Source organism: Callospermophilus lateralis, unplaced genomic scaffold, assembly GCF_048772815.1.
Source record: "Callospermophilus lateralis isolate mCalLat2 unplaced genomic scaffold, mCalLat2.hap1 Scaffold_147, whole genome shotgun sequence".
In the NCBI taxonomy this organism is placed as follows: Eukaryota; Metazoa; Chordata; class Mammalia; order Rodentia; family Sciuridae; genus Callospermophilus; species Callospermophilus lateralis.
Window position 1 is genome coordinate 1,882,021 of NW_027512606.1, and position 27,955 is coordinate 1,909,975.

The window sequence follows — 27,955 nt, forward strand, 5'->3', positions numbered from 1 at the left end:
GACCAAAAGGTCCTGAAGCCAGGCAATAATTACTCATATATTTATCTTTCTTCTTCCTTAGTTTTGGACTGAACATTAAACATGCATTTGATTCTATGACATTAGTAAAAAAGCAAAAGATAGATTTATATATTTGAAGTATGGTGATTTTAATTATATGAGTCCAAATGTTGAGGTGACCTATGAAACTCATTATTTTATGAGATATCTATGAAAATTTATGATCTTTTAAAATTACTTTTAAAAATTAAAGTTACCTAGACCTACTTATAACCTCCTAATATAGAAAAGATCTGTCTCAAACTCAGTTCAAGCATAGGCCTGTCATTGTGTTACCAATTACAATGTTTTCACATAATTTATTATCTTTGGTACATAAAATATTGTGGTTGCTTTAGGGTGGTTTATTTCTAGATCTCTGATGCTGAAAAGGGAGAAAAAAACCTAAAATCTAAATTCAATAAATTATCTCATAGCTCAATGTGCCAAGACCAACTCTCTCATTTTAGAGATGTTTAAATATGATCCCGGTGAGATTCAATGCCTGGCCAAAGTTCCACTAATGCTTTATAACAGAGCAAGATATGTGTGACAACTTCATTTTCTGATATTCTACTACACATTTTTTCCACTATTAGAGGCCACAAAGGTTATACCTTGAGTTAATCTCACTTACCTTAGGGAGATATCCTAATTATTTTGTAGCATGTTCTTGGAGAAGTTTTAGCCTTTCTTCCTCGATAATATTGTTAATACAACCTTGTCTTCTTTGCTGTAACTGCCATTCTTTCAGCTCACATTGCTGGAAATGCAAATCAGGTTTTATTAATGGTCATAGAATATGTTAATCTTTTTAAAAAGTTTTCAAATAAAACTGTTCTTTCAGTGAATTAGGTGATAAAATTGATGAATTATTTGTGACAATAAGTTCAAAAGATATTAGTGCATAATATCTCATACTATTTTGTATGTACACACATAAGTTTTTTCATTTTTTAAAGTTACAAGAATAATAGTTATGACTACAATTTTTTAAGGAAACAAGTATATATAGCAAAATGTCAATACCAACTATTAAAGGAATGATTTCCTAATAAACAGTGTAAAAACAGTTTACTGTGTAAGACAAAAACAATTAGTGAATAAAACAGAGTAATCTAAAGGATAAATATTTTCTTATATACATCAAATTTTTTCAAAGTCCATATGAAGCAAAGGAGAAACAGCAAGAATCCCAGAAGAAGAACCAGCATTTCTCAGGAAAAACTATTAACACTCAATCACATTAAAATTCTGTGCCATGTAGTGCAAATGTTATGACTGTAGGTCAAAGTTTGAGGTCTTAATTAGGGACTCATGGAACTGTATCCAAATGTGCCTATTGGATAGGGAAGGATACAAAATGCAGATCACTGAAATAGTAATGCATCTCTACCAGGAATTGCTTGAGAGTAATGCTAAATTTTCCCTTGAAATAATACACTGAGGTCACTACTTATTCAGTCTACTCCTCATCGAAGATACGTAAACCATAATGGAGTATGTGAAAACAAACTTCTATATAAGCTAATAACTCATCTAAATTACTGGATAAATATAAAAAAGAATACTGGCACACAGCGAATCCAATGCCACTGAAAACTGGAACTGCTTCTCAAAATATTTTTATCTACTATATTAGATCTAATTTTTATTTTTTTACAGAATAAGAAAACATTGATGTTCAACTGAGAAAAAACTTACACTCTCACTCACTGATTATTCTTGCTACTGAATCAAGGGTTGAGTTGCTTTTAATTAATTTGTCTCTAAGATAAAATAGGGTATTGGAATCTGCCATGAAATTGTTGTACCTGATTTTTATTTTTTGAGTTACACTTCTAAGGCTTTTTTATAGCCAGCTGTGGCCACAAAGTCAGTGGAATGTAAGTGACCTTCATATGGAAGCTTCCACCTTTTATCACTATCTCTGCTTGAAACATGGATACAAAGGTTAAAGATCTAGCTGAGATCATACACACAGAGTGAGATCATACACATCTATGGCTACACCCATAGATGCCAGAGTGAAAAGCTAGAAAGGAGTCTGAGTCCCTGAAGACCATGAAACACAACCTCCATTTCAGCCCTGGATTGCCTACTTGTAGATTTTCATATGAGAGAACAATAAACTAACCACTCATCTACCATTAATAAGATTCAATTTCTAATCCTAATTGTGACATTCTTAATAAAGGGGAGATGTAAGAAACTCCTGTAATATTGGGGGAAAGCACACTTAGATTTTTGTCCAATAATGCAGAGTATCTCATTTAGGTATAATATAGCAATTTCCTTCCTTGGACACTGGTCACAGTAAGTGTATATCCTAAAAAAAATTCTGGTAAATAGTGTAAATGACTTAGACAGCATGAAACCTATTTACCCATCTAAGAGAAATTCTGAACAGCTCTCATAGTAGGAAATTATGGGGAGTTTCAGATTTTGTCTAATTATAAAACTCTTTAGAGTAAACACTAGCTAGGAACAGTTCTGAACTCTAAAAAGCAGAATCAGAACCTCACACTTAGCAGTGTAAGTCTAATGGAATGATGATTTTTTGTTGCCTGAGGTCAAAACAAAAACATGGCCCAATCTTCCTGACACTTAAAGCTAAGTCCACAACCTCATACTGGGGCTGTCCATGATTTTTTAAAAAAATTAAGACATAAATTTTATAATTTACAATTTATGCATTAGGTGGTTTTCTTTCTTTTTTTCCATCTTCTGCCTCAAAAAAATTTTTTTTATTTTTTTTTTGCATTACAATTCTTAATATACCTTTATACCACAATTTATCATGTCTCTGATTGTATATAAGGTATGTTGAGGTGGTTTTATTTCATTGCCATTTGTAGATGTCTTGCTGACTATCTCTCCAAGCCATAAGAGAGGACAGTCAGTCACTGGTTTTACAGTTTTATAAGCAAGATTCAAAGCCTTAAGGGAATTTCCAAAATCTTTTAACTTTCTGTCTTCTTAATTACTGTGCTTCCTAACATTAAGTATTTATCACACATCAGGCACACTGCTAGGTACTTTATAAATAATCATGTCCCTTAATGTATAGAGTAAAATCATGACTGGTTTATATCAAGGCTAAGAAATTGAGATTTTACCCTGTAAGTGTCCACTGAAGTTTAAGCAGGAGAGGGACATGATGAGATCTTTTAAAACCCTAGTAACTTGTGGCAGACAGACTAGTGTTACAAAGTGACCAGTTAGAAGACAATTTCAGTTAGTCTATGGGAATGCTAATGAATGTCTGAACAAAGTTACAAATGAACTAGATTTCAGAGTAATTGCTGAGGTAGAACCAGTACAATTTGGTAACCAACTAAAAATCATTAACTGAGTAAGAGGGGAAATCTAGGAATGCTTCCAAGGTGTGTTAGGCTTTTGTTGCTGTGACCAAAATACCTTCCTTTTCACAGCTTGCAGGAGTTCTGACCATGCAACACTTGTCTGACCTCCCAGTTCTCATTCAGTGACTCTCACTGGTAAAGGTCCAGCTTCTTAACACAGTATTCCAGGTACTCATGCCCTGTCAGCTCTACTCTGCCAACAACACCATGCATATCTATATAACAGTACATGCATGTGACATATCTTTATAATTAGTTTTTGTATTTTTCTCTCCATCAAGCCCATAAATTCACAGATGACATAGACTTAGCTGTATTTACCTTTATGTTCTCAACACCAAACCATATTTAGCACATACAAAACACCAATAAATAGTTTGATTCCTTAATAAATGCTTGGTCAGAAAATATATCATATGATTGATAAACAGATATCTAACACTGGCATATAAATAGGTCTCAGTAAATGTTTAGTGGATGAACAGATAAGTTGATTGCTGTTGAGTGCCAACAAAAAACCTTTTGTTCTTACCTTGTCTGCAAGAAACTGGTTGTGACGTTCTTCAATAAGTTTTTCCACAGCCCTTCTATGTTCCAGTTGCTTCATTCTTTGTTTCTGAGCATTCATTAATTCTATTCGGTCATCCTCAGCAAGTTTAGCTAGCATTGTTTTTCTAAAAGCCTCCTCTTCTTCTTTTGCAGCCTGTAATACTAATTCCTTCAAAGCCATTTGTTCTTCAAAATCTTGCTTCAATTCTCTCTGTTTTCTCAATTTCTCTTTACTTTTTCCTAAATAATGTAGATAAGTTAATTTAGTAATCATTTTTTTTAAATCCAATTTACAAAGAGTGAAACAGTTGGCTAAGCTTAATACTACAATATGAAGTCAATTATGAAAAGCTAAAAAAATTATGCCTTTTTATGACACTTTGCCCCACCATTTAAAACTATTTGGATAAAGGACATGTTCCTTTGGATAGCCTTCTATTACTGTATATATTTCTGATCTTGGTTCTATACTCATAATTAACATATAGCACTTTGAAAAAAGTTAATTTTGCACACCTGACTGTATTAATCTGTGGTCTCTGAAATGTGCACCAACTATGACTCATTCTAGAAACTTGCCGGAAACAGCTGTCCAAACCACTAAGTATTTTTCAGTTTCCAAATTCCTGTTTATCAAAGCTGCATTTATCCAACTTTAGTCTTCTAATACTCTCTTCATTCTCAAAATTCTCTAAAATTTAAAAACAATAATCTAACAATGACAATTAGACAATTTTCAGGGAAATTCAAATTCACTTGGAGCAGCAAAACTCTTTTCCTCCAAGTTTTATTTTCCAAACACTGATGAAAAATTTCAAACACACCAAAAAATTTAAAAAATTTTACAGTAATCATCCATATCTAATAACTAAATTCTAATTATGTTTTACTAGTCTTGCTTTATCATCTGTCCATTCAATTACGACTGTTATAAAAAATTATATGTATATGTATACATATATACTTATTATATATAAAGTTATAATTTGCATATACATATAAAGTTATAATTACTTTTTTAAAAATCTAACCAACTTTGCCCAATTCTAGCACAAGCTCCATGTAAGCCAATATCCTCAATGCATCTAAAATAACTGTCTTAACAACTGTATTGGTGAGGGTTCTTACAAATAACAGGGACCATAAAACATTTACTACAGGTCATTGTGTCGCATACAGGACTTCTGAAAGGACCAGAAAACTAAGGTTTCCCCATGACAATGCTGTCAAAACTGCCCCCAAATGATCTGCTTTTCCTGTGGTGTGGCTGTTATCTCATTTTGCTCACTTGTATCTTCACACCTTAAAAGGAGGGAAACAAGTGTGGGAGATAATCTAGGTCATATGAAGACCTTAACTAAAAGAAGAGTCGTTTTTACTTTTTAGTTTTTATAATATAGTAAAACAACTGTTTCCAAAAGGGAGGGTAGGAGTAAGTGAACATCAGCTTTATCAACACTGTTCCTATGTATAGCTACATTGAGTATTCATCTCTTCTTTATCCCTTCTTCATTATGTTCCTTGAAGTCCTACTCTGTCTATAAAGTTTTCTCCAGTCTAATATTCATCTTCCTTTCTGGCCTCTTAATTTAAAAAGATCAATTTATCATCTAATTGTATATTATATATATATATATATATATATATAATATGTCATATGTCCTCACTGAAAATAATTTCCTAGAGGACATATTTTGTTTTTCATTGAGATGCTGGCTGCATAAATGTTTCTATGATATATATTTTGTGTTTATTTGCTATGTATTATGTAGAAGGCTCACTGAGGGTAGAGTTATTGTCTCATTTGGTTTGGAATTCCTCTAGAGTTTATCACAACACTCTGCATACAGAAATGTAATATATACCAAATTTAATATAGTAATATAGTTGATATTTCCTGAAATCCATCTCCCATACAAAATTTTAGTTCAATTCAATAGTGAAGACATCTAGCTAAAAAACAGGTAAATGTTTGGCAAAAATAAAATATTTCCAATATAGAGTGTTCCTGTACTCTTTGATAAGTCTAGATCAGTATTATTCTAATTATATACCATGAACTGCATGATTTTCCATTCTGTGGTTTTAGAAACAGCTGTTTATTGAAACCTTGAAATAAATTGCTATAAAACTACTTTGACTCTGGGAACTTTCAGGTAATCTCCTAGTCTGGATTCTCCTACAAAGACTAGATATTTTAATGGGGGAGATAATCCTAGTAAACAGTAATGAGGGACAAGCACAGTAAAACAGAAAAGGAAGAAAAGCTAACATACAAGGTTACATCGCTGAGCTGGTGACCATGGTGGACAACTGAGGCTCAGTCCTGACAGGACCTTGTGAGTTATGTGGATGTTAACTTTCTGCTCCCAGAAACTGTCAGCACCGAGTCAGTCTAAGCTTTCATAAAAGTTCTCCATAGCTGTCACTGAAATTGGAGGTGGGATTAAGAGGACATGAGGCAAGGCACAAAAGATTTTGGAGGCAGGAGATATCCGTCATAATATTTTGCCTGATCATACTACATTTTTTGAAATTATTTTTAATTTGGAAAATCAGCTGGTTTAGATTTCCACATTAATATATAATTGAATAAGTAACCTCTCTTTTTTCCCCTGATCATCTCTATATTTCCTTTGATAGACCACTTATCCTTTCTAAATCTTTTTGGACTTTTTCTTTCTTATGTTCTTTTTGATAAAATGTCTTAGTTTTTCCCTAATAGTAAGCAACTGGATTAATTGATGATAGTGTGTTTTCCAAATCTTAGTTAATTTCCACTTGTAATCTTTATTTCCTTATACATTCTCGATCTAATACTTGGATTTGTATCCTTTTTCTAAGTTCACTGCCTATTTTTTTTCCACAAAACTTCTCACTAATTGCCACAGGTATCAGTATTATAAAATCTTATATATTTTGATATATAGAAATAGCATCCTCTGAATAGTTGCAGTTTTTCTCTTCAATCAATAACCGAGAAAGATGTTTTTGAATATTTAGTTAGTTGATTAAAATATTTCTTACTAATTTCTTGTGATGTGTTAAACAACCTTGCATTATGCTGGTAAATTTCCTTTCGATTTCTAACAGCTTTAAAAATTATGTATTTCAAGGCAATGATACATGGAAGATTAGATGTTTCTTTTATTACACCTTCAGTATCAATTATATTTTTTAATCTGTAATACTTGGGATTTGTTTGATGTTCTACTTTATCTGGTGATAACCCTGAATCTATCTGCTTCCTATTTGTTCATAAATACATGATATGCCTTCATTTATCATTTCATTAACTCTTCTGCACAGTTTGATCTTATGTATGTAAATTACATTAAGATATTCTAAAGGGTCTATACATTTTTTTACAATTTATGTTGTTAATCAAGAATATACATGCAGTGTATTTTATATTAATACATGTATGTATCAATTTCCTCCTCACTAATGAAACAGTGTATCTAAAAGAACAATTGTTTTGATAAAGCTGAAAATTATTATACAGAACAATAGTACTATATACAATTTATTACATACATATATCTTGTTTTGTGAAGAATATGTTAAAATCTTTTTGCTTACTTAAAGATTGGATTCTTTAAAGACTTCAGTATACATACAGTAAAGTGTTCTTTACAACTTACATAAATGTTTTCTGCAAGATTGAAATATAGGAAATATTTTATCCCATACTGTAGTTTGCATTTCATTTTCCTAGAAATGTTAGGAAGTTATTAATGGTGAAAAAGCCCAATCTCTAAATTTTTCTTTAAAAGACATGCCTTCTTTTAACCTATCAACAAATGCCATTCCCAATTTCATGAAGACCCTCTTGTGTTTGCTTCTGTAAATTATATAGTTCTAGCTTTTTTGTTCATATCTGAGACCCATTTTGAGTTAATATATTAAAAAATAAAATAACAGGATTTGGTAAAAATGTGGAGACATTGGAACCCTCAGACATTATTAGCATGAGAATATAAAATGGTACAGCCTTTGTAAAAAGCAAAGTTAGGCAGTTCATAAAAAAATTAAACACAAAATTACCATACTGGGGTTGAGGTAGATAGCTCAGCAACAGAACTCTTGCCTGGCATGACTGAGGTCCTGGGTTCAGTCTCCAGACCCCCCCACCCAAACACACAAAATGGCCTAGCAATTCCACTTCTATGAATATACCCAAAATAATTTTTTAAAGGCGTTCTAACAAAAACTTGTATACAAATATTCATAGTAGCAATATTCAAAAACGTCAGAAGGTAGAAACAAAAACAATCAACTGTTGAATGGATAAACAAAATGTGGTATGTCTATATAATGCATATTATTTAGTCAAAAAAGGAATGAATTACTGATACATGAATGACTTTTAAAAATGTAATGTTAGAACTGAGGATGCAGCTCAGTGGCAGATTACCCAGCATTTGCAAGGTTCTGGGTTCAATCTTCAGCACAAGAAAAAAAATATGCTAAAAGAAAAAAGCTGAGCATAAAAGGTCACATTTATATGAAATAACCAGTAGTAAAGTCTATAAAGACACAAAGTAGACAAGTGGTTGTCAGGGGCTAGGGTAGAAGAGAATGCACACAAATACCCTTCTCAGGTAATGAAAATGTTTTGGAATTAGAGGTGATAGTTTCACAACATTGTGAACATTCTAAATGCCTCTGAATTATACACTTTTATTTAAAATAGCTAAACTGGTAAATTTTATATCATGTGAATTATACCTCAATGTAAAAAATACTGATATAACTGAAAGCCGAAATACACAAATTCACAATATGTTAGAGACATCAATAAACCCTCTCTTAACACTTGACAGAAAAACCAACACAGAAAATCAGTAGGGATGTGAGAGAGTCAACATCATATCACCAAGTAGTACCTAACCAACATGTATAAACTATTTAATCAACAAGAGCAGAATATGCACTCTAGTGCCCCAGAACAAATTTAATGAAATTGAGATCAAACTGAATGTGTTCTCTGACCACAGTTGAATCAAACCAGAAATCAGTAACTAAAAAGATAGCAGGAAAAATATCTGGATATTTGGAAATTAAGCAGCATAATTCTCCATAATTTATGAATCAAGAAAGAAGTCTTAAGAAAAATCAGAGCCAAGTATAGTGGTACACACCTGTAATCCCAGTGGTTTGGGAGGATAAGGAAGGAGGATCGCAAGTTCATAGCCAGCCTTAACAACTTAGCAAGGCCTTGTCTCTAAATAAAAATATAAAAAAGAACTGGGGATATGGCTCAGTAGTTAAGCAACCCTGGGTCCAATCCCCAGTACAGAAAAGGAAGAAAAAGAAAAAAATAAGTAAATTTTAGTTAATGAAAATAAGATGTGGCAAAATTTGTGAGATGCAACTAAATAAGGACTGAGAGACATTTATAGCACCAAATACACACACACATTTAGGAAAATGCATATGCAGGTTCAGTATCCCTAATCCAAAAAATACAATATCCAAAATCCAAAGCTTTTACACATCATGCTGGCATGTCAAGATTTGGATTTTAGAGAATTTCTGACTTAGGGTTTTTAGATTAAGGATGCTCAACCAGTGAAGTCCATAAACATATTCCCAAGTCCAAACACTCCAAAATATGGAACACTCTGAAAACAATAAAAGATAGTAAACCTGTGTAACACTAATTGCATGCATGTGAGAAAAGTCTAAAATAATCTCAGCTTCTACGTCTAGAACCTACAAAAAGAGAAGTAAAGTAAACTGAAAGCAAGAGAAAGAAAATAATAAATATATGACCTGGAATCTAATGGATTTAAAATTAGAAAACAAAAAGATAATAATTTATGAAACAAAAGGCTGTTTTTTAAAAAAAAAATCAGTTAAGCTGAAAGACCTTTAATACAGTTAATCAAAAATAAATATATAAATAAATGACGGGTATTGGGAATGAAACATAGGATATCAGTAGAGACCTACAGACATCAAGAGATAATAAGGGAATACTACAAACAATTCTACACACATAAATCTGGCAACTTAGAAAAAGATGGATCACTTTCTTAAGAAACACAAGCTACCAAATCTCACCAAATATCAAAGATAATTTGAATAGCTCTGTAACTATCAAGGAGTTTGAATTAATCATTTAAAACTCCCTCAGAATAAAAATCCAAGCCAATATGGTTTCAAAGGAAAATTCTATAAACATTTAACAAATTAAAATTAATACAAATTCCTTATAATCTCTTCCAGAAATAGAAGAGGAAGAAACATTTCCCCATTCATTTATGAAGCTGAATCACCTTGAGGTCAGTATAAAAAACGAAAACTACAAACTGATATTCCTCACAAATATGGTTGCAAAAATCCTTAACATGGTATTATAAAATAGAATTCAGTCATTTAAAATAAGTATTCACCATGATCAAGTGGGATTTATTCTAGGAATACGAGGCTGGTTTTGTACTCAACAATCAATCGATGTAGTTCTCCAGGCTAAAGAAAAAGCATATGACCCTATGAGCATCTGTTACAACTCTACAATTAACATTATACTTTACGGTGTAAGACTGAATGCATTCCCCCTAAGATGGGCAACATTGTTATTCAACATAATGCTAGCAAATGATGCTGGAAATATTAGCCAATACATAGGCGAAAAAAAAAAAAGGAATCAAAGGTATACAGATTACAAGGGAAGAAAATAAATTGTCTCTATTCATAGAAGACACAGCTAATAAGTCAATTTAGCAAGATTGTAAGATACAAGATCAACATAAAAAAATCAACTCACTAGCAATGAATTCATGGACACTAAAATGGGATTTGTATGCTGAAAACTATTTAAACACTGATGAAAAAATACAGAGATCTAAATAAAGGGAGCTATGTTGTACTCATGTACTAGAAGATAGAACATGTTAATTCTCCCTAAGTTGATATTCAGACTTAATGCGATTTCTACCAAATTTGCAGCAAGGTTATTTGCAGACAGAGACAAGTTTATTCCAAAATTTATACAGAAAGGTAAAAGAACTAGGATAGTTAAAACAATTCTGGAGAACTACTATACAGCTAGAGTAATCAAAACTGGGTGGTATTGGTGAAGAGAACAAAATAAGAGGTCTCAGGATTTAGACTCATTCAAAAAGCTCAATTGTATTCTAACAAAGGTGCAAAAGCAGCTCAAGTGTTAGAGAGAGTCATTCCAATAAATAGTGTAGAACAACTGGACATCCAATGGCAAAAATTATACTTCAATCTATGTCTCTTACCTTGTAAAAAATATTAACTGAAAATCACAAATTTAAAAAATAAAAATGCAAATAAAAAACTTTTAGGAAAAAATAAATTCTTCAGAATCTAGACAAAGAATTGACACCAAAAACTCATGACTCATAGAGGAAAAATTGACAAACCGGACTTTATTGAAATTGAAACATTTGGCCTGAGAAAGACTGTTGGGAAGATGACAAGACACTTACAGACCAGGAGGAAATATCTGTAAACTTCCTACTTGACAAAGGACTTGTATTTAGAATACAAAAAGAACTCTCTAAACTCTACAAATGAACAAACACCTCAATTAGAAAATCAGCAGACAAGAAGAAATATTTCACTGAAAAAGATGGTAAGTAAGCATATGGAAAGATGTTGGCATCATTAGACATCAGGGAGATGCTACAATAAGATATCTAAAACAAGATATCACTACAATAAGATATCACTACGTAGCTATTAAAATGACTAAAATTAAAAAATAGTGAAAACACCAAAGGTTGGCAAGAATGCAGAGAAATTGCATCACTCATACATTGCTAGTCAGAGTGTTAAATGATATGGCTGTTTTGGAAAACAGTTTGGCAGTTACAAAACTAACAAGAGTTATCTCAAAACCCAGCTAATGTAATCTTGAGCATTTATCTCAGGAGAAATGAAAATTTATGTTTATGCAGAAATCTATACCTGAATGTTTATAGCAGGTGTATTGTATTTGTAAGAGCCCAAACTTGGAGACATTCCAGATGCCAAATGAACTGGTACATGCATATCAAAGACATACTACTCAATAATAAACAGAACAAAATATTGATAAAGGGCAACATGAATGAGTCTCCAGGAAATTATGCTCAGCAAAAAAGAACCACTCTCAAAAGGTTACATATTTATTTCTTCCCATTTATATAACATTCCTGAGATACATTTTTAAAATTAAGAAAAAAATTAAAAGTTTCATCAATACTTTAGCACATATCAGCACTTCATTTCTTTATCATTGAATAATATTCTACTACATGGATATGTTTTGCTTATAAGTTCATTAGGTTATTTTCACTTTTAGCCATTATGAATGCTGCTGCTATGAACATTAATATACAAATTTTTGTGTAGACTTAGGATCACAAATTTTTCATTATTGTTATTTTCTAACATATTTATTAAAACACATGAACTCCCCATTAAGTACTGCTTTAGCAGCTTCACACATATTTGGTATACACTTCTTTTATCATCAATTTGAAAAATCTAATTTCCACTATGATTTCTTCTTGTGCTCACTGCTTATATAGAAGTACATTGTTTATTTAAAATATTTTTAAGGATTTTACAGGTATATTCTAAATATTGATTCCTAATTTAATTATACTGTAGTCAGAAAACATACTTGGTATGTTTTAAAACCCTGTGAATTTATTGAGAATTAGATATGTCCTAGAATATGTCTGTCTTGGTGAATGTTCTATTTGTACTTGAGTGGAATTTGTATCCTGCTGCTTTTGGGTGAAGTATTCTCTGAATGTCAGGTCAGGTTTGCTGACATTGTTGCTCAGCACTGTAACCTGTGATTCAGACCACTTAGTCTATATATTAATAAGAAAGGAATATTAAAATCTTTAACTCTTGATTGTGTATTTGTCTATTTCTCTTTTCAAACCTGTCAGTTTTGCTTCATGTATTATGAAGGTTTGTTAGTTAAGTTCATATGCCTTTAGAACTATTATATCCACTACATTAATCTTACAAAAATCCTTGTTCTGAAGTTGACTTGGTCTTATATTAAAATAGGCACTCCAACTTGCTTTTAATTGACTAGGGTCTATGCAGTATGTTTTTCTCTTTTTGCTTTAAATTACATGTTGTCTTCATACATAAATTGTGCTGATTATAGACAACACAGTTACATTACACTTTTTATGATACAGTCTATGAACTGTTCTCTGAGTGAAGCTTTTTTATTCAACTTGAAAATGTCTTTTAACTGCATTGTTTACACCATTTACCTAGAGTGCGATTATCAATAGGTTGGGTTTAAATTTACTCATTCTACCACTTCATCTCAATATTATAGTCTTCTATTAATAATTCTTTTAATATCTGAAACTTACTCTTAGTTGCCTCCTGTATATTTCAGCTTGTTCTTCCTGGTATAATTCCTGTCGTACTTGTTCCAGGTCTTCACGTTGCCGCAGCATTTCTGCCAATTTCTGAGTCAGCTATTAAATTAAAAAATATATATATTTATAGGATCCAAATTCGATACCTAATTATTTCAGAAATTCACCAGTGTCAGAGAAGTGGTTATTTTAATACCGCATTCTGAAGCTGCAGCCTTTTTTCCTCATTTTCCTGAACTTTTGCCATCCTATGTTCTTCTCTTTGCTGCTGCATGTTGGCAAACTCTATAATTTTTCTGTTTTCTTCTTCCATCTCCTCACGTTTCTTGTTTCTCCAGATAGTCTGCTCTTTCTGAAACTCCTCAATATATTTTCTAGTTGCATGCATTTTTTCTAATTTTTGTTGTCTTTCCCTAAAGAACAATAGCAGATATAGTTTTATAGTAAAAGAAATAATAAAATATCAAAAAATAAAAAGTTCCTTCTGTTAATAATAATGTATAGGGAAACAATTTCCCTATTTACAGTTTGTTCATTAATACAACAAATGCCTATTACATAACACTACAAATTTTCTCTGGATAAAATACTACTGTACTTCTCTTTTAACCTACTAATGGAGTTTTATGCATCTCATTTCAGAAAGGCTATGACCTATTAATGTGAGCCTTGTAGTCTACTATTAAACTGTCTACTAAGGAAATTTATCAGAAAACATGTCCCATAACATATGATATGGATATATTTAAGAAACAAAGATTTAGTCAGTAAATAAGCATTTATTAATTATGAGATACTTATTAACAATCATGCTGACAAAGATAAAGAAGAACTGGTCTCAATTTTTGTGATCATAACTAATATTTATTGAGCATCTACTATGTATTCACACTGTTATATGTGCTTCAACTCTTCACAACAAACCTGTGATCAATCTGAAGTAAACGTTCAGGCATTAAGAATTTTAAGTCTCCATGACAAACTTACATTTGATCTTCTTCATAGATTTTCCTAACAATTTCATCAATCATGAGTTTCTCTTTCAGCAAGTGCTCATAAGCTTCCTGCTTTTTTCTCTCTTGTTCTTCCAGTTGTTTCTCCAAGTCAAGACAGTACAGTGCTTTCACTTTGTTTTTTCTGTCTTCGGCAGCATGCTCTTCCTTCATCATTCTCTCCTGCTCTTCCATCATGGTCTTGGCTATTTCAGCATCACGTTTCTGATATTAAAACAAAATTTACCTTTCTCTTTTCAAATCTGAAACCAGTATGATAGAATACTTTAAATAAATGTAACTGAACATTATAAAGCCTGTTATATAAAATAAAATTTTTCAGCTGTCTAGGTAAAAAAGTCAAAAGAAAGTCATTGTGACCTAAAGGGTCTGAACGATGAGTCAGACCTTAGAAATGCGTGGGTAATACCTGATAAGGATAATCAATAAGTCTGTACCAGAAAAACAGTAATAAAAATTATGAGAACTTTATTAGTAACCATTTTAAACTGTGAAAGCAGTAGTGATCTTTTTCTTTTGTTATAAGTTGATTTTCGATTTTAATTTTTCATAGTATCAGTTGCTATTTGGAATCAAGATGGTACTACCATTTTCATACAGGTCTGCTATTAAATGACTCTTATCAGCTATTAAGTTTCTCCTAGTTGAAGCTTTCTTTCCTGCCATGAGCCCTTGAGTTTTTTCTTTCTCATGAATTAAAGGCCCTTTGTAATCTCTTTTACTTGAAAGGGTCATATATGCTACTGTGCCTGTTTTCTGCAGTTTGAATACACTCACTCTGTACTATTCCCACTAAGTTAGAGACAATCCTTTTCTTGGGTGGATTAAACCCCTTAATTCTTTTGAGCAATTTCAAATCATTTAACATAATATGTTTAAATTAAATATAATGGAGCATTTTTTAAAATTAATGTTTGCCTTTATGATCACATCCTAGCATTTTTGGGTGGGTAGGGTACCAGGGATTGAATTCAGGGGCACTCGACCACTGAGCCCATCCCTAGACCCATCTGTATTTTATTAGAGAAAGGATCTCTCTGAGTTGCTTAGCGCCTTGCTAAATTGCTATGGCTGGCTTTGAACTCATGATCCTCCTGCATCCGCCTCCCAAGCCGCTGGGATTGCAGGCATGTACCATTGCACCTGGTCCACGTCATAGCTTTAACAGCATCAAATATAAAAAGCAGATTAAAATATGAATGATAAATGTCATTTGTTATATAATTAATGCTTATAACATGTACCCTGTTAATGTATCTTAACCAAAATTTCTTTACACTTTTCTTTGTACATGTTGACTAAATTCTTTAAAAAAAAAACTTTTATGTACAGATTACAACATACTTATAGAAATATATTGTTCTTATTTTATAGATGAGAAAACATAAGCTCAGAGAGACAAGGCCAAATACTAGTACCTAGATATCTGACACCTAGTTAGGCCAAGTCCTAGGAATATTTGGTTTCAATTTTGTGGATCAATTTTGACTTAGAAAATAGCAGCAATTCTTTTAGAAATCAGATTAGAATATCTATAATGATCTTGAATAACCTCAACTATCAGGATAATTAAAACTACAAACCACTGTACAAATCATACATTGTGTTCTAGTTTATTTTGAAAGAATAGAATTTATGCTTTCAAACAGAGGATATCCTTTCAACCTTTCAAATACAGGATAGAGGCAATGAAGCCTCTCAAATTTTCCTACCAGCTGCTATACCTAAGGTTTTCATTATTAATAGCATGCTATATTTATTTCTACAAATGTATATATATATATACACACACAAAACATATATACCATTTATAGCCTGCATCTATACCTAATGAATACTGCACTAGTTAACTATTTTGATATCACCTCTATAACTGTATGAACACATTTATGTTGATATACATATCTATGTGTACATACATTCATATATAATTGGCCTTTCTGTGTGATGATACAAACTCAAGAGATAAGGTATACCCTGTTTGTGTTAACTTATGAACTGTACTTTATATTTATACTGTATTACATTTCTTTCCCTTAACTGAGTAGCATGTGAGGAGTTAGAAAAGGGGAACAAATAGAAACTTGAGAAAGTGGCTGCTTTTGTAAAACAGACAAGTTTCCTATACAAAATTATCAAAATATAAATCAACATGCAAAAAATATAGTTTTCAGCTAAAAGAGTCTAATATTAAGTTAAACAATGTTTCCAATGAAATCACTGAAGATTTTGGATACCTTAAGAATCTGAAAGGTATACCAGTATTTGGAAATCGTGCAGTGTAAATTATTTACAGAATGCAACAATTTAAAAAAAAAAAAGGACTCTTTGTTTTTAGTATCATAAATAAAAACAAAAAAAGTGACCAGAAACAACATTACCATTCGCTCATATTTAATGGCATCCTTCTCAGCAATCTGGGCTGCTCTTTCTTTATTCATGTAAGGTGCTTTTAATTTCTTCTCCAATTCTCTGAGCTCAATACTGTGGGGAAAAAAAGTCAAATTTAAATCTGCAGATTCTTAAGAGAATTAAGCTCCACAGAAAATTAAGTGACGACATTTTAAATTTTCTCAAAGATAGTATACAACTGGTATTATTTTAGATCCATAGGAGAAATAAGTTAGTTCCTTAATGGATGACTCACATTCCTATCAGCAATGTCTGAGGGTTCCAATTGTTATTTTCCATTGTTTTTAACAAGCCTAACTGATGAAATAACACCTTTTAGTGGCTTTAATTTGCATTTTCTTAGTGACTAATAATGTTGAATATCTTTTCATGTGCTTATCACCTATTGTGTATCTTCTTGATATAAATGTCTATTTAAGTGCTTTAGCCATTGTTTTAATAGGATTGTTTGGTATTTGTTGTGAATTATCATTTTTCTTTATATATTCTGAATATTAAATCTTTATCAGAAATATGAATTTTTCTTCCAACCAGAATGAGTTCTGAGTTAGGTCAAACAGAGATGAAAATTTTGTGTTAATCCTTCAGGTAGCCTCAAGGCAAGTTAGAACAGACAAAAACAGTACATTGTAAATAAAGTATGCTCTGCTACCTCCTTAAACCAGGGAGCAAGGTCTCACTAGGAACATGGGCTTAAAGACTGCCTTGGAGCTAGGAGGAGATCCGACAAGGGTGAATAAACGTACCACAAAACTTTCCTACCATTTTTAAGGTGCCTTTTTCTTGATTCAATATTTTCTTGGTTGCTATAAATCTTTGGATATTAACCAGAGTTTTTATAAATTTGGTTCTGACTATTTCTCCATGTTTTTTGATGTTTCTGGTAGGGAAAGAGGTGAGGAGGAACAGGAGTTTGGAGCTGCCCATGTTGCTATTTTGTTAATGTCACTCCAATCCCACAACTTCTACTATGAGGTATTTTCATGATCAGTGAAAATACTTTCTAATTTAAATTTTTATTATTATTTTTTGATCCAAAGGTTATTTTGAAATACATTTGAAAATATACTAATCTACAAAGATTGGTAATTTTTTTTATTAATTTTTATTGTTGGTTGTTCAAAACATTACATAGTTCTTGATATATCATATTTCACATATTGAATGAAGTGGGATATGAACTCCCATTTTTACCCTGTATACAGATTGCAGAATCACATCAGTTACACATCCATTGATTTACATATTGCCATACTAGTGTCTGTTGTATTCTGCTGCTTTTCCTATCCTCTACTATCCCTCCTCCCCCCTCCCCTCCCCTCTTCTCTCTCTACCCCCTCTACTGTAATTCATTTCTCCCCCTTATATTTTTTTCCCTTTCCCCTCACTTCCTCTTGTATGTAATTTTGTATACCCCTGAGGGTCTCCTTCCATTTACATGCAATTTCCCTTCTCTCTCTCTTTCCCTCCCACCTCTCATCCCTGTTTAATGTTAATCTTCTTCTCATGCTCTTCGTCCCTTCTCTGTTCTTAGTTACTCTCCTTATATCAAAGAAGATATTTGGTATATGTTTTTTAGGGATTGGCTAGCTTCACTTAGCATAATCTGCTCTAATGCCATCCATTTCCCTGCAAATTCTATGATTTTGTCATTTTTAATGCAGAGTAATACTCCATTGTGTATAAATGCCACATTTTTTATATCCATTCGTCTATTGAAGGGCATCTAGGTTGGTTCCACAGTCTTGCTATTGTGAATTGTGCTGCTATGAACATGGATGTAGCAGTGTCCCTGTAGTATGCTCTTTTTAGGTCTTTAGGGAATAGACCAAGAAGGGGAATAGCTGGGTCAAATGGTGGTTCCATTCCCATCTTTCCAAGAAATCTCCATACTGCTTTCCAAATTGGCCACACCAATTTGCAGTCCCACCAGCAATGTACAAGTGTACCCTTTTCCCCACATCCTCACCAGCACTTGTTGTTGTTTGACTTCCTAATGGCTGCCAATCTTACTGGAGTGAGATGATATCTTAGGGTGGTTTTGATTTGCATTTCTCTGACTGCTAGAGATAGTGAGCATTTTTTCATGTACTTGTTGATTGATTGTATGTCCTACTCTGAGAAATGTCTGTTCAGGTCCTTGGCCCATTTGTTGATTGGGTTATTTGTTATCTTATTGTCTAATTTTTTTAGTTCTTTGTATATTCTGGATATTAGGGCTCTGTCTGAAGTGTGAGGAGTAAAGATTTGTTCCCAGGATGTAGGCTCCCTATTTACCTCTCTTATTGTTTCTTTTGCTGAGAAAAAAAATTTTAGTTTCAGTAAGTCCCATTGGTTGATTCTAGTTATTACCTGTTGTGCTATGGGTGTCCTATTGAGGAATTTGGAGCCCGACCCCACAGTATGTAGATCATATCCAACTTTTTCTTCTATCAGACGCCGTGTCTCTGATTTGATATCAAGTTCCTTGATCCACTTTGAGTTAACTTTTGTGCATGGCGAGAGAAAGGAATTCAGTTTCATTTTGTTGCATATGGATTTCCAGTTTTCCCAGCACCATTTGTTGAAGATGCTATCCTTCCTCCATTGCATGCTTTTAGCCCCTTTATCAAATATAAGATAGTTGTAATTTTGTGGATTGGTTTCTGTGTCCTCTATTCTGTACCATTGGTCCACCTGCCTGTTTTGATACCAGTACCATGCTGTTTTTGTTACTATTGCTCTGTAGTATAGTTTGAAGTCTGGTATTGCTACACTGCCTAATTCACACTTCCTGCTTAGCATTGTTTTTGCTATTCTGCGTCTTTTATTTTTCCATATGAATTTCATGATTGCTTTATCTATTTCTACAAGAAATGCCTTTGGGATTTTGATTGGCATTGCATTAAACCTATAGAGAATTTTTGGTAATATCACCATTTTGATGATGTTAGTCCTACCTATCCATGAACAGGGTATATTTTTCCATCTTCTAAGATCTTCTTCTATTTCTCTCTTTAGGGTTCTGTATTTTCATTGTATAAGTCTTTCACCTCTTTTGTTAGGTTGATTCCCAAGTATTTTATTTTATTTTTTTTTTTTGAGGATATTGTGAATGGAGTGGTTGTCCTCATTTCCATTTCAGAGGATTTGTCACTGATATACAGGGATGCCTTTGATTTATGCATGTTGATTTTATATCCTGCCACTTTGCTGAATTCATTTATTAGCTCTAATAGTTTCTTTGTAGACCCTTTTGGGTCTGCTAGGTATAGAATCATGTCATCTGCAAATAGTGATAATTTCAGTTCTTCTTTTCCTATTTTTATGCCTTTAATTTCTTTCGTCTGTCTCATTGCTCTGCCCAGTGATTCGAGAACTATGTTGAACAGAAGTGGTGAGAGAGGGCATCCCTGTCTTGTTCCAGATTTTAAGGGAATACCTTCAGTTTTTCTCCATTCATAATGATGCTAGCCTGAGGCTTGGCATAGATTGCTTTTACAATATTGAGGTATGTTTCTGTTAATCCTAGTTTTTCTAGAGCTTTGAACATAAAGGGATGCTGTACTTTGTCGAATGCTTTTTCTGCATCTATCGAGATGATCATATGGTTCTTATTTTTAAGCCTATTGATGTGGTAAATAACATTTATTGATTTCCGTATATTAAACCAGCCTTGCATCCCAGGGATAAATCCTACCTGATCATGGTGCACAAGTTTTTTTGATATGTTTTTGTATCTAATTCACCAGAATTTTACTGAGGATTTTTGCATCTAGGTTCATTAGAGATATTGGTCTGTAGTTTTCTTTCTTTGAAGTGTCTTTGTCTGGTTTAGGAATCAGGGTGATGTTGGCCTCGTAGAATGAATTTGGAAGTTCTCCCTCTTTTTCTATTTCCTGAAATAGCTTGAAAAGTATTGGAATTAGTTCCTCTTTAAAGGTTTTGTAAAACTCTGCTGTATACCCATCCAGTCCTGGGCTTTTCTTAGTTGGTAGTCTTTTGATGGTTTCTTCTATTTACTCAATTGATATTGGTCTGTTTAGGTTGTCAATATCCTCCTGACTCAATCTGGGCAGATCATATGACCTAAGAAATTTATCAATGCCTTCACTATCTACTGTTTTATTGGAGTATAAGGATTCAAAATAATTTCTGATAATCTTCTGTATTTCTGAAGTGTCTGTTGTGATATTGCCTTTTTCATCCCGTATGCTAGTAACTTGAGTTCTCTCTCTTCTTCTCTTCATTACATGGCTAAGGGTCTGTCGATTTTATTTATTTTTTCAAAGAACCAACTTTTAGTTTTGTCAATTTTTTCAATTGTATCTCTTGTTTCGATTTCATTAATTTCAGCTCTGATTTTAATTATTTCTTGTCTCTACTTCTTTTGCTGTTGTTTTGCTCTTCTTTTTCTAGGATTTTGAGATGAAGTATTAGATCATTTATTTGTTGGTTTTTTCTTTTTTTTAAGGAATGAACTCCAAGCAATGAATTTTCCTCTTAGAACTGCTTTCAATGTGTCCAATAGATTCTGATATTTTGTGTCTGTGTTTTCATTTATCTCTAAGAATTTTTTAATTTCCTCCTTGATGTCTTCTATAACCCATTGATCATTCAGTAACCTATTGTTCATTCTCCAAGTGATGCATGATTTTTCCTTACTTCTTTTATCATTGATTTTCAGTTGAATTCCATTATGATCAGACAAGATGCATGGTATTATCTCTACTCCTTTATATTGTCTAAGAGTTGCCCTGTGACATAATATATGATCTATTTTTGAGAGGGATCCATGTGCTGCTGAGAAAAAAGTGTAACTCCTTGATGTTGGGTGGTATATTCTATATATGTCAATTAAGTCTAGGTTATTAATTATGTTATTGAGTTCTATAGTTTCCTTATTCAACTTTTGTTTGGAAGATCTGTCCAGTGGTGAGAGAGGTGTGTTGAAGACTCCCATGATTATTGTATGGTGGTCTATTAGACTCTTGAACTTGAGAAGAGTTTGTTTGATGAACATAGCTGCACCATTGTTTGGGGCATATATATTTATGATTGTTATGTCTTGTTGGTGTATGGTTCCCATGAGCAGGATGTAGTGTCCCTCTTTATCCCTTTTGATTAACTTTGGCTTGAAATCTATTTTATTTGATATGAGTATGGACAGTCCTGTTTGTTCCCGAAGTCCATATGAGTGATATGATTTTTCCCAACCTTTCACCTTCAGTCTATGTATGTCTTTTCCTATCAAATGCGTCTCCTGAAGGCAGCATATTGTTGGGTCTTGTTTTGTGATCCATTCTACTAGCCTGTGTCTCTTAATTGGTGAGTTTAAGCCATTAATATTTAGGGTTATTATTGAGATATGGGTTGTTCTTCCAGCCATATTTGTTTATTTATATTACTAAACATGGTTTGTTTTCCTCTTTGATTATCCCCTCCCTTTACTGTACTACCTCCCGCTGTTGGATTTCATTGATATTTTCCATTTCCTCTTCCTGTAATATTTTGCCAAGGATGTTTTGAAGAGATGGTTTTCTAGCTGCAAATTCTTTTAACTTTTGTTTATCGCGGAAGGTTTTAATTTTATCTTCCATCCTGAAGCTTAATTTCGCTGGATACACAATTCTTGGTTGGAACCCATTTTCTTTCAGTGTTTGAAATATGTTATTCCAGGATCTTCTAGCTTTCAGAGTCTGTGTTGAAAGATCAGCTGTTATCCTGATTGATTTACCCCTAAATGTAATCTGCTTCCTTTCTCTTGCAGCTTTTAAAATTCTTTCCTTATTCTGTATGTTGGGCATCTTCATTATAATGTGTCTAGGTGTGGATCTCTTATGATTTTGCACATTCGGCATCCTATAGGCTTCTAGGATTTGGGATACTGTCTCATTCTTCAAGTCTGGGAAGTTTTCTCGTATTATTTCATTGAATAGATTGCTCATTCCTTTGGTTTGGACCTTTATACCTTCCTGTATCCCAATGACTCTTAAGTTTGGTCTCTTTATGTTATCCCATATTTCTTGGATGTTCTGCTCATGGTTTCTTAACAGTCTTGCTGAGCTGTCTATGTTCTTCTCAAGTTGAAATACTTTGTCTTCATTGTCTGATGTTCTATCTTCTAAGTGTTCTACTCTGCTGGTAGTATTCTCAATTGAGTTTTTTAGTTGGTTTAATGCTTCCTGCATTTATAGGATTTCTGTTTGTTTGTTTTTTATAACCTCTATCTCCCTGTATAACTGATCTTTTGCTTCTTGGATTTGTTTATGTAATTCATTGTCGAAGTGGTTGAAGTGGTCTTTCATTGTGGTAATATTTTTGTTTCTGTTATCTAGTGTAATTCCACTTTAATCAGAGAGCATACTATGTGTAAATTGAATCCTTTGACAATCTGTTATGCTTTCATTTCAGTACAATATGTCATCTATTTTGGTAAATAGTTCAAATATGTTTACCATAACTACTAATAGAGTTGAGTTTAAGTTGACAAACTCAGTATCTTCTACTTGTCCTTGGTTCTGTGTTCTCTTTTTTCTCCTTTTGCTTCTATGATGGGGTTCCACAACCACCCCCACGTTGGATAATTCACTAAGAGGCTACACAGGACTCAGCATATAGTTTTACTCAACTACTATAAAGAATTCCAGTGAAAGGTAACAGAGCAAAATTGGCAAAGGAAGAAGGCACATGGGTGAAATCCAGAGGAAACCAGGTGCATGCTTCCAAAAGTCTTCTCTCAGTGGCATCTCACATAACATGTGTGGTTCACTTAGTAAATTACTGAGTTGTATCAACACATGAGAAATGCTGTCTACCAGGGAAACTCATTAGAAAGTCCACACCTAGAGTTTTTATAAAAAGCTATATTAAAAAACTGCACGGTACTGACATAAAAACAGACACACAGATCAATGGTACAGAACAGAATACACAGGGACAAACCCACACACCTTCAGTCACTTGATCCTTGACAAACATGCTAAAAACATACATTGGAGAAAAGATAACCTTTTTTAACAAATGATGCTAGGAAAATTGGTTATTCATATGTAGAAGAATGAAACTAGACCCTTATCTTTCACACTACATAAAAATCAACTCAAAATGGATCAAAGACCAAGTAATTAGATCAGAAACTATGCAACTCCTAGAAGAAAACATAGGGTCAACACTGTAGCATACAGACACAGGCAATGACTTTCTCAATAGGACCCTTAAAGCTCAGGTAATAATGCCAAGAGTTAATAAATGGGGCAGCATCAAATTAAAAAGCTGTTCAGCACAGAAAACAATTAGGAGTGTAAAGAGAGAGCCTACAGAATGGCAAAAAATCTTTGCTAGCTACTCTTTTGACAGAGGAGTAGAATGTACAAAGAACTTAAAAAACTTTACACCAAAAAGAATCAAATAACCCAATTAATAAATTGCCAAATGAATTAAAAAGTCACTTCTCAAAAGAAGAAGTACAAATGGCCAACAAATATATGAAAAAAATGTTCAACATGATTAGCAATTGGGAAATGTAAATCAAAACTACACTGAGGCTAGGCATAGTAGTGCATGTTTGTATTCCCAGTGACTCAGGAGGTTGAGACAGGAGTATGATGAGTTCAAGGCCAGCCTCAGCAACTTAGCAAATCCCTAAGCAATTTAGTGAGACCCTGTCTCAGAATAAATAAAAATTTAAAAAGGGCTAGGGATGTAGCTCAATGGTAAAGTGCTCCTTGGTTATATACCAGTGTCAGTACCCTGACTCTGCAGAAAAACCCCTACACTACACTAAGATTTCATTTCATACCAGTCAGAATGGCAGTCATCAAGAATGTAAATAATAAAAATGAAGATATTAAATGCTGGAGAGGATATGGAAGAAAAGAAATAATTTTATTATGCCAGCAGCTGGATTGTAAATTACTACAACCACTATGGAAATCAATATGTAGGTTCCTCAAAAGACGAGGCATAGACTCATCTTATGACCCAGCTATACCACTCCCCAGTATTCATCCTGAAGAATCAAAGTCATCATACTACAGTGATGCATACTCAAGTTTATAGCAGCACAATTACAACAACCAAACTATGGAAACAGCCCAGGTGTCCTTCAGTAGATAAATGGATAAAGAAAATGTGGCATATATACATCATGAAGTTTTATTCAGTCATAAAGAAAATGAAATTATGTCATTTACAAAAAAATGGATGGAACTAGAGACAATTATGTTAAATGAAATAAGTCAAACTCACAAGGTTAAGGGTCATATGCTTTCTCTCACATGCAGAAGCTAGAAAGGAGAAAGGAAAATGTGCAGGCATGAAAATCAAAAGGAGATCAATAAAGGAAAGTAGTGGGAGGTGGAGTGGAAGAGGGGAGTGGGAGGTGGGGAAGAAGAGGGGAGCTGCCAGGGAATGATATTGGCCAAATTATGTTGTTATATTGTATATTGTGTGCATACACAAATATGTAACAACAAATGTTGGGTGTAGTGGTGCACACCTGTAATGGTAGCAGCTCAGTAGAACTGCAAATTCAAAGTCAGTCTCAGCAAATTAGGAAGGGCCTAAACAACTTAGTGAGATCCTGTGTCAAAATAAAAAATAAAAAGGGCTGGGAATGTGACTCAGTGGTTAGGTGTCCCTGGGACCAATCCTTTGTATCACCCCCCAAAATCCCTTCAGTGTGTTGAACTATAATGCACCAATAAAAAATGAGAGGGGGGAATATTTTCCTGCATCTAAGAAACATGTATTTTAAAATTCCTTTGGTGAAAATGATTGTATAAAATGGATATAATGAAGGGAATCTATTCACTTCATTAATTGAGAAATGTACATCAAAACTATACTGAGACCAGGCAGTGTAGTTAAAATTTTAACAATAAAAACAAGTATTTGTTTCAAAAAAATAAAGAGCCTAATTTTAATATAGGTGATTCTGAATTGCTTATGATACATTTTAAGCACCACAGCAAAAAGTTCCCTGAATTTAGACCTGCCAATTTGCAGATAAATACATCAATCTAACAAATAATCTATTTCTGCATGTCTGTCAAAATGTCAGCATGGCTCACACACAAAATAAAAAATAAAACTTGAAAATTCTGTCACTGATAAGTGAACATATTCAGTTTCAAAGAATATCCAACTGACTGATTCTGCCCTTAATTCTGAAGAGATTTTTTCACAAAATATAGAATTCTGGATGAGCTATAATTTTTTTCAGCTCTTCAAATCAATCATCTTCTAGTTTTTACTGTTTCAGTTCAAAATTCAGTGATATTTCTTATTATTGCTTATTTGAAGGTAATAGCCTTTTTGTCTGGCTGCTTTATTATTTTTATGTATTTTGTTGTTGTTTTACAGTTCGGGGAATGAATCCAGGATCTTTGGTATGCTAGGCAAGTCCTCTGTCACTGATCTACATTCCCCATCCTTTTAAAAATTACTATTATTTTATATTGTTGGGTTTCAAAAGTTTGACAAGGATGAGTTTAGGTAGAGTTTTTATTATTTTGTGTGTTTGACACTGAGACTTTATGTCTTGTATCATTTTTTCAAAATTCTTGACCAGTATCTCTTCAAATAATGCTTCTACATCATTGTCTTTCATCTGTGCAACCAGGACTAAAATTATGTGTGTTAAAACTTTCCACCATAGCCCATATTTTCTTTTAAGTTTTTATCTGTATTTTTTATCCGTTTATCTCTCCATGCTTTATTCTAGATATTCTACACTAATCTTTCACAAGATATCCATCATGCCTATGTAATAAAATCTAATTAAATTGTATTATTAAGGAATAAGAACTTAAGAGTAAAACTTGATGAATGGTATTGAACATGTTGCCATGAGTTTATCAGCCAAGCTCTGCTTTGTATAACTCTCAGTTATGTTTTCAGTAACAGCAGAAGCCTCCAGGAGAAATGCAGCTACAAATGCCAGGCTCACCAGTTTGGTTTCTTTCCTTTCCTGGTTCTTATTTTTACATTTTCTCCAGACTCTTTTCTCTGAGGGAACAAAAATCAGAATCATCTAATCTGCAATGCTAGATGTGGACAACTCTTCTATTTAACTCTTATTATCAGTGAATTCGAAAAAGGCATGGGGAAATATTTGCTTCATCTTCAAGTGATATAATGCCATAAATGATAGCTAAAAATTATTAGAGAATTAGGACTTGAAAAAGATAGTTTGAGACTAGTATAGCATATAGATTTTGGCAGTAATTTTAAGCCCACCTCCTCCCCTGGGACTAATAATTTTTTAGAGAATATGATTAAATTGTAGATCCAGAAAAATACAATATATTTACTGAATATATATTTTAATGAGGCTCAAAATCCCTGAAGCTCATCCATGATTCCTATGATACACAAAGAAGTCCTTTGAAATAAAAGGAACAATTATCGAAGTAAATTTCCAATATATTCAACTATACAGAAACAGAATGAACATTAAGTTGGCCATAAGTTTTCATCAGCAGGTGACATGGCTGTCCCTAAAAAGTCATTTAATCTTAAACATTAAGAAATCTATTCTATGAATCTGACCAAATTTCCTATCTAAATATATGAAATACCATAGTGAAGCTCATTTTTATGTATATTGACAAAGTACTAATTACAAAAAAAAAACTATAAATAAATAAAAGAAAGACCAGTGAAGTAGAGAAAGGGAATGGGGGGGAGGGAGGAAGGAAGGGAAAGGAGAAGTATTGGGGACTTACATTTCATGTTTATAGGTCAAAGTGAACCCTAGTATTATGTATGAATAAAATAAACTAATAAAAAATAGAAATCTATTCTAGAAATAAGTAAGTCTGTTTTTTGTAACAAGTCATTTTAAAATTTGTGCTTAATGGAAAGAACAGAAAGGGCTGATATTTATTAAATATTCAACAATTACTTCTATGAATACAACTTATTTTCTCAAATGAATATTCTGGGATTTAAAGCAATATTTCCAGGCAAAATATTAAATAAATGCAATGATCTAAACAAAGAAATTTCACTTTCAGGTGCTAAGAATTACTTAAAAGTTTAATAGTAAATTGACTAAATAAATACAGTTAGTAGAAACCACAATACCTGTTTTCTCTTACTTGTTGTCTCATCTTTTCATCCTTTAGAGTTTCATGTTTTAATTTTGCCAATTCCAGAGCCAATTTTTCTTCTTTTTCAAGCTGGAGTTCCCTCAATCTCTTGTTTTATTCTGCCT

The 27,955-nt window shown here is 32.9% G+C and overlaps 1 protein-coding gene across 1 annotated transcript; it reads right to left on the minus strand.

The window, feature by feature from the left end:
* Positions 1–694: 694 nt before the first annotated feature.
* Positions 695–27,851, minus strand: LOC143390119 (meiosis-specific nuclear structural protein 1-like). The gene is made up of 8 exons (XM_076842710.1): positions 27,826–27,851; positions 16,725–16,827; positions 14,318–14,547; positions 13,527–13,743; positions 13,318–13,429; positions 4,844–4,860; positions 3,937–4,179; positions 695–802 (listed from the first exon to the last, which is right to left on the minus strand). Exons 1-8 carry the CDS (start codon positions 27,849–27,851, stop codon positions 695–697), a joined length of 1,056 nt encoding a protein of 351 aa, XP_076698825.1.
* Positions 27,852–27,955: the final 104 nt, after the last annotated feature.